This window comes from Propithecus coquereli, unplaced genomic scaffold (genome assembly GCF_000956105.1).
Source record: "Propithecus coquereli isolate 6110/MARCELLA unplaced genomic scaffold, Pcoq_1.0 Scaffold748, whole genome shotgun sequence".
Taxonomy (NCBI): domain Eukaryota; kingdom Metazoa; phylum Chordata; class Mammalia; order Primates; family Indriidae; genus Propithecus; species Propithecus coquereli.
The window spans coordinates 744,439-758,932 of NW_012153596.1; the positions used below are offsets into that span (position 1 = coordinate 744,439).

Below are 14,494 nucleotides of genomic sequence, written 5' to 3' on the forward strand. Positions count from 1 at the left end.
AATGGCCTCTCTGAGAAGGATCTGTTTTTGCCATAGAAAGGGAAGGGGGTTTCTCATGTCCAAATTTCGCTGGGGACTGGATGACAGCGAAGAGAGAGCAGGCCCCTCCACCATCATTTTATTGCCCCGGATCGTGGGGACTACAGACGTCAGGTTAGTGTTGTGCTCTGGGGGACAGGGTGGGGTGTGACAGAAGTGTCTCCAGTGGTAATGCCCATGGGGCATGCCTTGGAGATGAGAATGCACACCCTGTCCAGGAAAAGCTGCACCAGGTGGGGAGTGGCCAGTCTATCTGCCAACATATGTCTGACCTGTGCCCACAGTGGAGCGTCTCAGCCATGTGCTCACCCCATCCTCCCTCCCTCTTTAGCAATGTCAGCTCTGCATACATATCCCCTCCTGGTTCCCCTCAAAGGATCAACCTTGTCTTTCCTTAAAGATAACGAATGATAGTAATGATTTCAGGGGAGGGGAAGCAAAAAGCAATCCACTGGGCGGAACCAAAACTGGTTTTGCTTTGACTTTGAAAATGGCAACACATCAGCTATTCAGTCTGTTCGCTCAGAATGGGGCTCCGGGGCTTAACTTCTTTGGGTGGTTTCTGGCTGATGTGGGCAGAATCAGCGCTTCGGCTCTCTCTTCTCATCTCAGTCACCATCCCCCTCCCTCCAAATGCTTTTGTTTATAAAGAAAAGGTGTCTAGAAGCATTTGTCTCTGGAACAATTACTTTAAACATGGTTACAATACAGACTTCAGTTCAAACACAGAAGAGATTTACTTAGCGAAGTTCCTTTCACCCACCCAAAATTACACAAATAGAAGCCTCAACACCACAGTTAAGAGGACCAGTAGAGAGAACCTCATGTTTGGAACACAAAAGGAGAAATAAAAACCAAACCAAACCCAAACAGAAAAACCCCAGAAAGACAAGGAAAGGGCAAAGGAGGAAGGAAAGGAGAGCAAACACAGCACATAGTACAGTGTCCAGATACACGGGGAGCCCAGCACAAGGAATGGGCTCGGCACACATTGAGTAACAGTCCTGGTGATATTTGGTCATATATTCATCAACTACTGACTCTGGAGCAGCTGTTATTGATTGAAGCAGTGACAAATCAAACAGAAAAGGAGGCCGTGGTAGCAAGGGAAGGAGCAGGCTTCAAGTTCTGCAAGCCTTTTGCACTCCACTGTCCAGCTCCCCAGAAACACTGAACCGGGTGGGCTCCGCTCCATCTGGGCGGGGCTAGAGGTCACCGGGTGAGGCTAACTCGGGCGCTGATTTCATGTCAGTCAGAGAGCACGCACGTGGACACACGCGGACACCCACCTGTTAGTGACCAAACATCAGCGGCAACGGACTCCTCTGCCCACACCCCAGGCTAGGTGGGAAAGAACATCGAGACCCATGGCTAATACTGAACGCATGCTGGAGCAGGCCCCGGGATGCGGGCCCAGAGGCTGCCCCAGGCCTGGTCCTCCAAGAGGCTTGAGGGTAGCCTGGCCACTCCACCATTTCTCATTTGGATTCAGGCCTCAGAAGAAGCAATAACGCAAGGAGGGAAGCTTTTGGCCCTGGTGATTATAATGCTCTCTGCTTTGGAAGAACAAGTTTTTGGATTTTTTTTTTGGTGTTTTTAATTACTTAAAAAAAAGATCAAAAAGAACTGTTACAGCTAAACTCTCCAGCAGATATTGCTCATTAAGAATTACAAAAGCAAATGCAATTACTCATAGGATGAGGGAGAAGAAGGGACATTTCTGGAGTCTTCACTACTTCCTGGAGGGACTCACTGGACTGGTGCACAAGATTCTGGGGTCCCTGGCATTCTACCTGGTGCAGCTCACAGGTTCAGAGACAGGACAGGCCTGCCATGTCCCCTCCAACCCCCGCTTCGAGCCCTACTGGTGGGGAGGCCTACTAGCCAACTTCTCCACATGGGCTCACCCTGACCGGGTCACTGAAAGGGGGTTGGGGGGAGTCAGGCCACCCCAGTGGACTCCAGCTCCCCTCTCCTAGAGGTGGAAGGGGACCAGGCTGTGCTGACTATATTCTGGACTTCAGTGGGTCAAGGGAGTGCTCTTGCACTTGCCCACGGAGGTGAATTGTCCTGCACCCAGAATCTCGGGACCTCTTTGACAAGCACAGGAGAAATAGAGTGCAAAACCTGGATGCTGCCTGGAGCCTCCTTCACTTGGCACAGGGAAGCCCTTGAAAGAAGTGAGGAAAGACCACGGATCTGCTTGGACAGAAGAAGTGACCAGCAGACAGATTTGTCGTTTTTTTTTCTTTTTTTTTCTTTTTTTATTTTCCCTTGTCCTATGCTATGGTTATCAGAAATATTGTAATTAAGCAACAGGTATAATTTTAACAGGTCTTTTTTTGTGTGTGGAGCCACAAGCAAATGAGTTTATAATTGTGCAATATACAGATATATATATAAAAATTCAACTGCTTTGTGTGTCTAGTCGGTGCATTAAATAAAAGGGACAGAAAAATTAAAAGCAAAACTAAAAAGCAAAACAAAAGCCTGGGATAGAGGAGACAAAGCAGGCTTATGCATACAGTCTGTAAGTTACTGGGTATAATGAGGGTTACCAGGAAGCACAGCTTTGCCACTTGACACACACACACTGTGGAGAGGGACTATTGGTGGGTAGGAGCTCTCGCTGCTGAGCAGGACCTGATGAAAGGTAAGGCAGAAGGGGCAGCTGGGGAGCAAAGCGATTTGCAAGTTTCCCAAATGCTCAATTCAAAGGTGGGATTTCCTTCTGTGAGGGTCTGGGCTCTGCCTGTGCAAAGTTGGTGGGGGGTGTCCTCCCTGCACCGCCCTCACACCTGCCCTCCCTCTGCCTCCTGACAGGGCAGGCAGGGTAGTTCGGGAGGCAGCGAGAGGCTTGGGGTGAGGAGCCAGTTGAGAGGGGAGCGCTATGGTGCGCGCCACACAGCCACTTCTCTGAGGCCCAAGACCCAAGGAGAGCAAAGCAGGAGGAATGTGCAAGGGGCAGCCCCAGAGGAAGGGGCAGGGCACACCACAGGCAGAGTTGTCTTCCTAGTTTCCTGGGTGTTTTCCTGACAAATCAGTGCGGGGGCAGGCTGTCACGATGAGAAGAGAGCAGGAAGTAGGGTGGTGCTGGGCCTTCCGGGTCACTGGTGAATGCTCCGCTTTCCATACCAAGAGCTGGGCTCTTGTAGCTTTGGGACCAGGCTAACCTTCATACTACCCACACGGGACAGGGTCAGAAGCTGTATCCTCAGGGACTGTTACCCAAGGAGAGACTGGCTCGCCAATGACAAAATGGCCCAAAGTCTCAGGAGGCCCCTGGTTCCACCTCCTCAGATACAGGAGGCTTCAGGCTAGACTTGCCTTTGCCTGTGTAACGCTCACCAAACATCTCAGGCCAAGCACTAAGTATTTTTAGATCAGCATTTTTGCAAAAGCTTGCTCTTATTCATTCAGAAACATCAAAATGTAATTTCCTGCCAAATGTTTTCTAGGTTTTCCTTCTAAATTGTTGAGAACTAGTTTCAATGTTCAGTTTTCCCCCTTTAATATGTAATTTTAGACCATGGGAGAGGCAGTATCCTAGCGATTTATAACAATTAGACTATATATGCCTTTTCTAAAGACTGATACAGTATCTAAAAGAGAAAGACACAAAAATGGAGAGAATCAACAAATCCCTTCAGAGTGGAGCTAGTTCACTGATGCAGACAGCAGAGAGGCAGAGCAGGAAGAGGGCACGGAGGGAGCACAGGCCTCTGCCTCAGACACGGGATGCTGCTGCTTCTGTGCTGCCGCAGGTGCTCCAGGCCTGTTCCATGGCAAGAATTTGGGGGACTTGCTATGCGATCCTCCCCAGGGGCTCTAGAAACAGCTTATTCCCCGAAGTCTAGGCCATTGGTCCTAGGATCTGTAGGTGTGAACTTGAATCAGAAAATCAATTTGGGGCAACAACACAACCTAGAATTGATGCACAAAGGTCTTCTCAAAGGACTGGTGCCTGTGACCTCCCCCAGCCCAGTCAGCCCAGAGAGCCTGGCTGGAATGCTCTGGAAAGGGGGCTGTGGTTAGAGAGGGGATACAGACCTCTAGCTGTCAGGATCCACTTGGGCTGAACAAAATCCGGCTGATCCCACTTGGTGGATTCAGTTCACATCCTTTTGCTTTCTCTTGGGTTTGAGCCACTTACTAAAAGTTGTTGAAAATTCAGAGATCCTGTCAGCTAAGGAAACTCCCTTCCCCATCAAACTTGGCAGTTTGTTTCTGGTTATTACCTTCTTTCATGATCTGTCACAGCAATGACAAGCTGGGCAGAGAAGCAGGTGAAAATCTGGGGCTGCTCCAGTTCCCATTTCCAATGTTGGTGGCCTCTGGCCTGGAATGATGCCACCAAACAGACTGTATTGGGCTCTTACCATCCAGTGAGCTGAGAGGCTTGGGGCCCCTGGCTAGTATGGCACTGATGGACTGGGGGATGTGGCATTTCTAGGTGTCCCCTGTGCCTTTTGATATAGCAATACAGCATCACAAGGGAGCTGTACTAAAGCCTGGCTGTGGCCAAGGGTCCCCAGCTCATTGCATTGTCAAGGCCGGCAATTCCACTGGTTACGATAAGCCCACCAACAGGCAGGGCGGGGCCGGGATGTGCATACCTGGGAGGAGCTTGAGGACATACAGTCTTCTGTCAGGAGAGGAGGTAGTAACTAACTAGAACAAGGGTGAGGGAGACTGTGGATGTGACCTTAATGACCTAGCCCCATGAGTATTTGAAAGCTGTTGGTCAACTCATTCCTGTATTCTTCACAACTTCACTGAAAAATGCCTCCCAATCTTCACGGTGTTCAAGTACAGACAAAATCGAGGTCACACCCCAAAACTGGACCCAACGCAGCTGGTGAGAATCCTGTGGCTTAAGGCTTTCCCTTTAACCTCCTGTCAACCTGACCCCGAGGCAGGGGCAGCATGGGACCTATAGGGCCCCTGCCTGCCAGGGTGATAAACCGTGCTGCCTTTATTTGGGGAAGAAGAGGGAATGGGGAAGACAGCGGGGAAAGAGAGAAGACCCAAAGGAGCCTCAGGCACCACCTGCAGCTTTGGAAGGAACTCTAAGGAAAGGCAGCGGGGAGTGAAGGAGCTGCAGGTGGGGGGGGGGCCCAATCGAAAGAAAACGACACCTCAAATGCTGTGTTCCCAACCACAAATGCCCAGTCAGCCCTTGAATGAACTGTCATGGGTGTCAGCAGAGCCTGGTGGGCCCCTGCACTCCTCTTATCAGGACCAGATCACACTCGGCTGATGAAGAAGCCAGCTCCTGACACCGGGTCCAGGAGCCACATTTCACTGGACTAAATATAATGCATAAAAACCCAACTGACCAAAACAAGCATCTCAGTGACAACCTGGCTGGATGCTGCACTTGCATGATAGGTGTCCTTTGGGGGTGCTGGGAGTGTGAGGCTGCTGCGGGGACAGGAGCCTTTTGTCCTTGGAGGAAGAGGAGTTCCGAAGGACTCGCCTGCTCCTCTGATCCCCCTTCCCTTCCTGGGGAGGAGTCAGAAGTGAAGCCGGGAGGTCAATAGCAGAGCGGGTAGAAGGGCTCAGGGACCTGGCTGATGGGTGTTTGGTTGCAGGACTTGCTTTTACAGCATAAGGAAATGGATACATATATGCTAGAAAGTCTAACTATGAGACTCTACAAACAGAATGGGGCAAACTCCCTCACTTCTAACCATTCCAGAGGAGACAAACACGTTTTTTTCTTAAGCTACTGATTGGAACTGTCAACTATGGTTCCTGATCACTAAAGACTGGCAAGGAAGTGCTAGACAGTTTCTATGATGTTTCACTCCTTCATGATTACACCGTAGTAAGGAAGCCAGGGGACAATAACTGAAATACACAAGACAACACGCACTTGACAGTTCATGGCAGCAGCTCACATGGGACATGCCTGTGGGTGTTTCTGGAAGCATAAGACTGCTGTCTCATTTGCTACTTTGTTAAGGTACTTCTCAGTTGGACAGATTTAGATATAAGAGACATCTCTGTAAACACAGAAAAGGATATACCAATATGATGAAGATATGCAGCTAGATAAGGACTTCCTGAACAGAGGTTAAAAAGATGGGATCCCAAATGAAAACTGATCATAAAAACCCATAGCAAGCCCAACCCTCTAAACCCCACACCACACCCATGGACCAGATATTGAAGTGCCTGGTTTTCTGGCCCCAGTCTCCAGTGAGTAAAAGCAAAACATTTCCATTACAAAAGGAGGAGCAGATGAGGGGCTGGGAGCCCAGGTGCTGGTCCTGGCTTGGGTTCTGGGGTCCACTTGTCCTGCTGCACTATGCTAAACTCTGAGTGAGGCCAATGTGAAGGAGGCAGGGAGTCCCTGCTGGGCCACTTGATGACTCTGGCAGGCCACTGGGGGCCTCTGTGCTTTCCTCAGCTACGAAATCTGGCCCAGCTTCTCCAGCTCACTTCTCTAGAGTAGAAGGGTGAAAAGGCTCATTGTTCGGGGTCTGAAAAGCCTTTTGCTTTTTTCTTACCAGGGAAGAGGGGGCTATGTAGGAAAGCAAGACCTTGTTGCTCTCTTGCTCTTCATAGAGAGGCCAGGTTGGACTCAGCAGAGCCCAAGGCTTCCTCAGGGCTCAGAACAGGGTGGGGCTGGTACTGGCAGCAGGACGGCAAAGGGCAGGGAGAGTTCTAGGGGCTGGAGCTGACAATTGCCAGCTTGGTATATGGTTGGGCACTGCAGCTGCCTGGAACAGAAAGGATGAACTGGGAGGAAGGGGAAGAAAGGAAAGGATGAAATGAAAGAAAGGCAGAGATGGAAGGGGAGGAGAGAAACCAATCAGGAAGTCCTTATAAAATTGCAGCAAACACTTAGAGTTTCGGAGCTTCGTGGGAACCCTATGTGCTGAGCCCACTTTAAAACAAGCGCAGGTATATACAGATCCAGGTAGTTCTGAACACCATCACGTCTGGTGGCTTGAGGGACAAAGTGTCACCAATTCAAGCCAGTTTGCTCTCAGAGCATCTGTTTGTTTTGAAGTGGGAACATGAAGACTCAATAGTGCAAATAATTCTAAGCTGTCCCTAAAGGAGTAGAATTGGAAAGTAATTGGAAGAACATTTTCCTCTCCTCCCCCTTTGCCCCCTGCCCTGTCCACTAAGTCCCTAACTACCAGTCACAGACTGCTTTGAGAGATTAGGAATCCCTCTTGCCCCACAGAGCTCTGCCCGGCCCCAACCTTGAGCCAGCTTGTCTATGCCTTGTCCTGCTGCCTCCATGGCCTCTCTAGCGACACCCACTGGAGGACGTCCCTTGAGAATGGGTGATGTCACCTCACCCTGGGCCATCCTCTCCTGTGGCTCAGGCCAGTTTACCCCCAGCAGTTCAAGGGATGACTCCCTCCTAGCCATGCCAGAACTGGAGCAGACAGGTGCCACTTTCCTGTCCTGTGAAATGTCCTTGTCAGTTTTGGATTGGGGCTGGTGTGGGGCCAGACTCGTGCCACCACGGGTGGGATCACGTTGGCCATAGCCACTGGCCATCTCCGTCATTGTCTCTAAAGAATCCAACTGTCTCTCCTGCCTCACACCTCCCTGTCCCAACATGTTTGGGAGTGGGGGAGGTGAGGGGAGCTGAGGGAGCTGTAGGCAGGGCACCAATGGCACCAAAAATGGGAGTGTCCTCTCAACTGCTCTCTGTCCCTAATGACCACATGGGGGAAAGGTTTGGGTGGGAGGGGAGGTGCCTGGTCAACAGCTTGTCTGGTCAGTAGTATCTGCAGCAAGCCTTGTTGAAGGAGCCTAGTTTAGAAAAGTGCAAAGCTACTTCTGGCCCTGGTTAGGTCTTCAACCTGACTGTGCTTGTCGGTAAGAAAAACATCCCCAATGCTCCAACTACTCCCACCCTGAAGCCACGAAACTCTAAGTTTACTGAAAGAAAAAAAAATATTTTTTATTTCAGTTAATCGGGAAGCTTTGTCAGAGCCCTACCCATAAGGAGAAGAGACAACAGCTGCCTTTATTCTTGTTGGTTTGCTTTGCAATCCGCTCTGTGTAAAGTCAGCTAACTCTCTCGGTCACGGGCGTCCGGCTGTCCACAGGCTCCTCTCTGTTTGGCCTTGGCATGGAGGATGAAACAATGTCTTTGCGCTCTCCCTCCCCTCGGTGTTTGTACTTTTCTGCGGCCGTGGCGGCAGTAGCGACCGCAGGCTGAGTCTTAGCTGGCTCCTTGGGGCAGCCGTCACTCTCCAGTGAGCCTCCTCTGGGCATCTTCTCCTCTTTGCAGACGCTGCTGCTCAAGTCCTGGGGCTCAGGGGGGCTGGTGGGGTCCTCAGAGCTCTCAGGCTCGGGCAGGGGTGGAGGCAGGGGCGGGAGCAGCGGCGCAGGGGCCTTTGGGGACTCTGCGTGGTGGTGATGATGGTGGTGCTCCTTCTTGGGGGGTGAGGAGGCACTGCTGCTGCTGCGCCCCTTGGGGCTGCTCTCCTTGCTTTTCCGCCCGGGGCTCTTGCAGGTCTTCAGTCCCTTCCCGCTCTTCTCACCAAGAGTGGACACCAGCAGGGGCTTCACTACTTCCTTGACCTCAATGCTAACTGTCTCCCGGGTCTTGCGCTTCTTGATGGGGAGTACGGTCTCCTGCACAGACCGGATGGAAGACTCCTTCACAGCTTTCTTCTTGGCCTCGGCAGCAGCGGCCGCCACCACACTCCCCGGCTTTCGGCCTCGTTTCTTGGGAATGGCCTGGGGGTCAGCCTCGGCTTTTCGCTTCCTGCCAGGGCGTTTGATCACCATGACCTGGGCAGATGTGGTGGCCCCGCCCCCCTCAGCCTTGCCCCCTGGTGAAGCTTGAAAAGGCATCTTGACGAGGAGCTTCCCAGGACTTTTCTCCAGGACCCTTTTCACCTGTACACCCTCTGACGCTGCCGCCTTGGGTCTCGTGGTGCCACTCCCTTTGGGGCGTCCCCGACCTCTGCCAGTTCCTGGAGCTTTGGGAGATTTGGGCTTCTTAGGTGGTTTCTGCTCTCGCCGGGAGGGGCTCCCTCTCCCGGTTACCGTGAAGTCAAAATCATTAGGGTCCAGGGATGTGTCGCCTACCTTTTCGAAGTACGCAATCAACTCCACTTTAGAGCGAAAGGCTTTTCCCTGGGGACTGTGGGAATAAATGGAGAGACACAAAGAACAATTAGAAGCTTTCCACGGCAATGTCAGAGATAGGGCAGAGCCGGATGGTGGTGACAAACTCTCTGATAGACATTACTACTGAAATAAGAGTCGTATTTAGGAAAAGCCAGGATGAGCCAAAGAGGGGCACAGCCAGGGTTATATGTGAAGCAATGCAGCATGGGCAGGAATCAGGTCGCCTGGTGGAAGTGGGCACTTGCATGGCCTGCTCCGATGCTGAAACAGCTGGGTGCTGGCTGCTCAACAGCTGTTGTCTGGATGCCCTCCAAGGACCTGTTGTCACCAAGGCCGCTGCTCTGGACCCCCAGGCCTCTCCACAATCCAGCAACCAAAGGGGCCAGGCCTGATATAATGGGAGCCCATCAGGCTGGGGGCCATTCTGCTGGTTGGTGCCTGGGCCTGGGCCTGATCCACCACCAGAATATTCCTGTATCTGAACTTAGGCCTGGTGCTCAGCCTCTCTGGAAATTGGTTTCAACAGATAATGCTTTGCTCAACCTTCTCAGAGCTGTGGAATTAAAATGAGGCTGTCCACAAATGTCCTTTGAAAACTGCTAACCTTTTTGGGATCACTTAAGGGGCCGAACTGATATGTGCTTCTTTACCATTCCTCTGAACCTCTGACCCTGGAAGTTACAGTCACTCTGCTTCAATAGGAAATGCCCAGCTGTCAGTCCAAAGCCAGGCAAATACAAAAGGGAGAGTTGGAAAGGCACATGGAACTTGTCTGTCTCTCCTCAGAGGCTGTTAGAGAACACAGCTTTTTCAACACTGATATGCAGAGGAAAACAAAATCAGTGTAGATTCTATTGCTATTCCATCTCCAGACAAGGACTTGAGGTGTGGAGAGGGCAAAGGGCTTGCTACCCCAAGAACTCCCCACTCAGGGCAGTCATCTCTGTATATAGTCATTCCAAGCATACCTGGTCTTGGTGTCATTATTTATGTCCCCTCCAGGTAGGGTTATGCACACGCATTTTCCTGATCAATGAGCAGCAAAGAGCTGACCTCCCACCCACCCAGCTCTCCCCACCCTGTAGAGACAAGAGTTAACCTTACTTACTTGATCAAATATACATCATACTTCCCAGCAGAGCGGCCAGATTTCCTTTGCTTAAGTTTTCGTGTCCAACCTTCAGGCAGGGTGGGGTCGTCATACATGGGTCCCCGGTCACGAATGATGGAGCGTCGCTGTTTGGGGGAGGCCGAAGCTTCTGGCACGGCTGGGGCAGAACCTGACCCTTCTGATGTCTCTGCTTTGCCTGCCTCTGCTGGCTCAGCAGAATGGTGGGCTGATGGCTGCAGAGGCTCATGCTTGCCCTCTTTGTCTTCTTTCTTATCTTTCTTCACTTTTTTAAACTTTAGAGGCTTGTCCTTGAGGCCCTGGAGGTCCTGGTCTTCTGACTTTTCTTCCCTGAAGTGTTAAACAAATATATAAGTATCACAGAAAACACATCAGGCTGCAGAAAAAGTGAGCAAGGGCAGGCTTGGGTACCCCACCACATGCAAGGCCCCAGGCCACTGCATGCTCAGGTCCTGATGCCTTTCCCCAGGACAATGGGGCCCAAAGATTTCTTTAGGGATTTCTTTGCCGGTGGTGTTGACCTGAACCGTGGCCACCCCCAAGTCCCACTCTTAGCACTGTAGGAGTGAGTGACCTGTAATAGGTAGGTGTCTTTCTTCTGAGTAGAAATACTGTGTGGTTTGTCAGCATACCACCTGGCAGAGGCCACTTTCTGAGTCACGCCCCAAGGGCCTCTGGGCTTGACAGCTGACAACTGGGGAAAAGGAGCTACCCACCCAAAATGGGAGGAGTGGGAGTCCCCTTCATGAAGGCCCAGGCTTGGGTGTATTTTCGGTTTACTCAAACGTGTTAACACATCTATCAAATTTGTGCTCAATGAGGCACACTACAACTTACTGATGGAACATGGTCTAGCACTACCCACTCGTGACGTGGCACACAGTGCAGTGTCATGGAAAGAACAAACAGGTTTGGAGCCAGCCAACATGAACTCAAACCTTGGCTTTGCCACTTCCCAAAAATGCCAGGGCTGAGCAAATGCCCTAGCATTCTGTGCCTTAGTTTCCTCATCTCAACAATGGGTAACCCATCCCAGAGGCATCCTTACTGTGAGAATGACGGGAGAAAACGCACAGGGGCACTATATAAATACCAGCTAGCTCAGGCAACCAGGAACTGCTGCCCAGGGTTCTGATGAGATTAGAGAAGTGATTCCAGGTTGTGTGAGTCTTTGTCACGAGACGTTCCTTTACAGGAACAGTCTTAGCCATAGCAGACTTGGAGGGAAGGGCAAAGAAAAAGGTGTGGTCTCGGCAGAGCCATGTGTGCCCTTCCTGCTGGTGCAGAAGAACACCCACCCCATTCCATGGTGGGACACTTCCCTGTTCTTCTATGCTGTCAGAAGCAGCTCCTTCTCTACACATCGGTTTAGCCTGGTAGGGTCCCTTCCTTTGTACCTCAGATATGGCCACTGTGAGGCCCCAGGCCCCAAGATCAGCGTCTGCCCAAGATGTTCTAGTGACCCATCTGAGTATGCCACGATGAGGCTCTCTAGGACTGCAGAGCCTCAGCAATACTGCGACCACCTGCAGCTCTTAGCTGTGGGACAGGCCAAGGGAGGCTTGGAAAGAAGTGGCTGCCTACTAGTCCCCTTAGTTAGCAGTTCATTTTGCAAAAGGCATAATTATTCCTGTCCTCTGTGTTCTCAGCCCCAAAACTCCCCTGTCCCACATGGCTGTCAATGCCAGTCACTGCCTTGTCTACCCCAAGTGACTTCCCCTCTTGTCTACACTGTGAAGACTGTGCAATGAAAGCACCATGGCATGCACTGGCAAGCACCATCAGGCAACCAGGACTCCAATGAGGTGGGTGAGTTATCAAAGGCTGGTTAGGTCCAGGACTCAGAAACTACGAGGATACACCTTTCTAGAATTGTCATGTCAGGTTTGGGGAGGCAGGAGAGACTCTAGTCTAATAACAAGGTCCTAGAATAGATGGAACATCTTGGCCTCACTATGACTTGCCCGAGTTCCTCCCTATCCTGTATCTTCCTCCAGCAATTTAGGTCTCAGAGTGTGGCTGCTGGGGTCACCTAGAGCTGTTCCACACACAGATGCATCCCATAGCCCACAGAGTACCTTTACTTGCTGTAAAGTGGGGGTTTCTAATCTCTTCTGGCACAGAGCTCACTTTTCAAATATCTGAGTCTTAGGGTTCTTAATGGGAAATGAGGAAGAACCCTCGGAAGCTAGGTGTGGCCTGCAGCCCACCCCTTCAGCCTTCAGGACTGGCCCGCTAGGCAGCCCCCCCCATAAAGGAGGAAAGAAGGGGAGCTCGCCAGCAGAGTGGGCCGAAAGGCCAGAGTAGCAGACAGACAGGAATCACCACTTCCACACAATCTACCACAGCACTGCTTAATGCCAGGTCGCTCTCTGGAACCTGGACAGTCCTGAAGTCAGAGAAAAACACTGGACAAATGGGAAAGGTCTGGCCTCTTCGAAACTCTCATTTGTATTCCCAGATATCTTGACCACCACGAGGTCAAGTACAAACCACACGACCAAAAGAATGCCTTCCAGAAATCTCTGCTGAAGACACACCCCTGGAAATGCCAAACAATATATACACATGATGTTATTCACTATAGCATTATTTTTACTAGCTGAAGGCTGCAGATGTCTCGGATCCCGTTGTCAGGGGACTTCTTGAATAAACTGTGGTATACCCACACACTGGAGTACTGTGAAGCTACAAAGGGACTGAAGAAGAGCTCTAAGAACTGCTGTGGAGTGATTTCCAGTGAGAAGAGCAAAGCACAAAAATGTGTATCATATGCTACTTTTTCTGTGAGAGAGGAGAAGGATTAAGGAGGGACACAGCAGGACTAGCGAAAGTGGTGCCCTTCATGGGGTGGGCAAGAACAAGGCAAGGTACAGGCACAGGAGCAAGACCTACTACACCTAGTGGAACATGCCTCTGAGTGTAATTTTGACTACTGAATCACGTAAATGTTTACTTAACTGAAAATAAAATTAAAAAGCAACAAACCATTACGTTGAATGCAAACAGAAGAGTTTAATTGTATATCAAACTGACAACATACCACAAAGGATTTATTTCAAATGACTTTTGACCACAGTGCTCTGGACACCCACAGTAGGACATATTTTAAGGCCAATAATGACACTCCAAGGGTAGTAAATACACCAGACTGGCTCCTAGGAGAAATGGGTGATTCTGGTTCTGGGGCATCTTGTGGTGCCAGAAAGCCAGGGGAGTGCAAGAGGAAAACAGGGAAGACCTGTGAGAAGCTTCTAGCAGCAGTCTCGGCACTGCCCAGCGTGGGGCAGTGAAAGATTTGGGACCTGTCTAGGTGGAGTGACAGAGCTCGCCAGTGGACTGGTGTAGGGGTGAGGGCCAGGGGTGAGTTAGGGACCACTTCCAAAGCCTGGGAGGACAGCAGTGCCATTGACTGAGAAGGGGAAGACTGGACGAGGAGTGGGTGGGTGGCGTGTTATACCCACAATGATGGGGATAAGGTCAAGGAGAGAAAACAGTTTTTCAGCTCCTACCCATAAGCAGGGGAAACTCACCTGTGCTTAGACTCTGACTTGGGCCTAAATTAACTGTTGGTCTGGCTTTTTTTTTTTTTTTTTAGGTTTTTTTTTTATTGTGGTAAAATGTACAAAACAAAGTTTACCTTTTTAACTATTTTTAAGTGTACAATAAATGAGCTTTTAATAGCACTGAAGATGGGGAATAAAGGGCCTTTAAATATCTGTAACATTCCAGTTCTTTCAAATTGAAATTACTTGAAGCAAATATAATACGGTGATTTTTTTTTTTTATTTCAGGGTATTATGAGGGCACAAACATTATGGTTACATTTTATGTCTTTGCCTCACCCAAGCGAGGGTTAGAGGCATGTCCTTCCCCTCTACAATGCTCCCTGTGTCCTTTAGTTGCGGGTTTACCCCCCGCCCATCCCCCTAAATCCCTGGAGAGCATCACTGCCATGTGAGCACCCTGGTGTTCAACAGTTAGTACCAATTTGACGGTGAGTACAAGTGGAGCCCGTTCTTCCGATCTTGTGATACCTCACTTTGGATAATGGGCTCAAGTTCAGTCCAGGAAAGTATAAGAGGTGCTAGATCACTGTCGTTTCTTATAATTAATATTCCATTGTATACATATACCAAATTTTAATAATCCACTCATGAATTGATGGGCATTTGGGTTGTTTCCACATCCTTGCAATAGTGAATTGTGCTG

The 14,494-nt window shown here is 50.3% G+C and overlaps 1 protein-coding gene and 1 long non-coding RNA gene across 4 annotated transcripts in view; both read right to left on the reverse strand.

The window, feature by feature from the left end:
• Positions 1–4,931: 4,931 nt before the first annotated feature.
• LOC105824545 lies at positions 4,932–7,162 on the reverse strand. The gene has a single exon (XR_001138205.1). It is a non-coding gene; the product is annotated as an uncharacterized LOC105824545 (long non-coding RNA).
• Positions 7,163–7,946: 784 nt separating this feature from the next.
• MECP2 (methyl CpG binding protein 2) overlaps positions 7,947–14,494 on the reverse strand; it is a 57,619-nt gene continuing 51,071 nt past the window's right edge. For all 3 annotated transcript variants that reach the window (XM_012662029.1, XM_012662032.1, XM_012662030.1), the window contains 2 exons: positions 10,262–10,612; positions 7,947–9,166 (listed from right to left, as the gene is read on the reverse strand). In XM_012662029.1, coding sequence (XP_012517483.1) covers positions 8,080–9,166; positions 10,262–10,612 — 1,438 coding nt within the window. In that variant the 3' untranslated portion in view covers positions 7,947–8,079. The remainder of the gene's footprint in view (positions 9,167–10,261; positions 10,613–14,494) is intronic.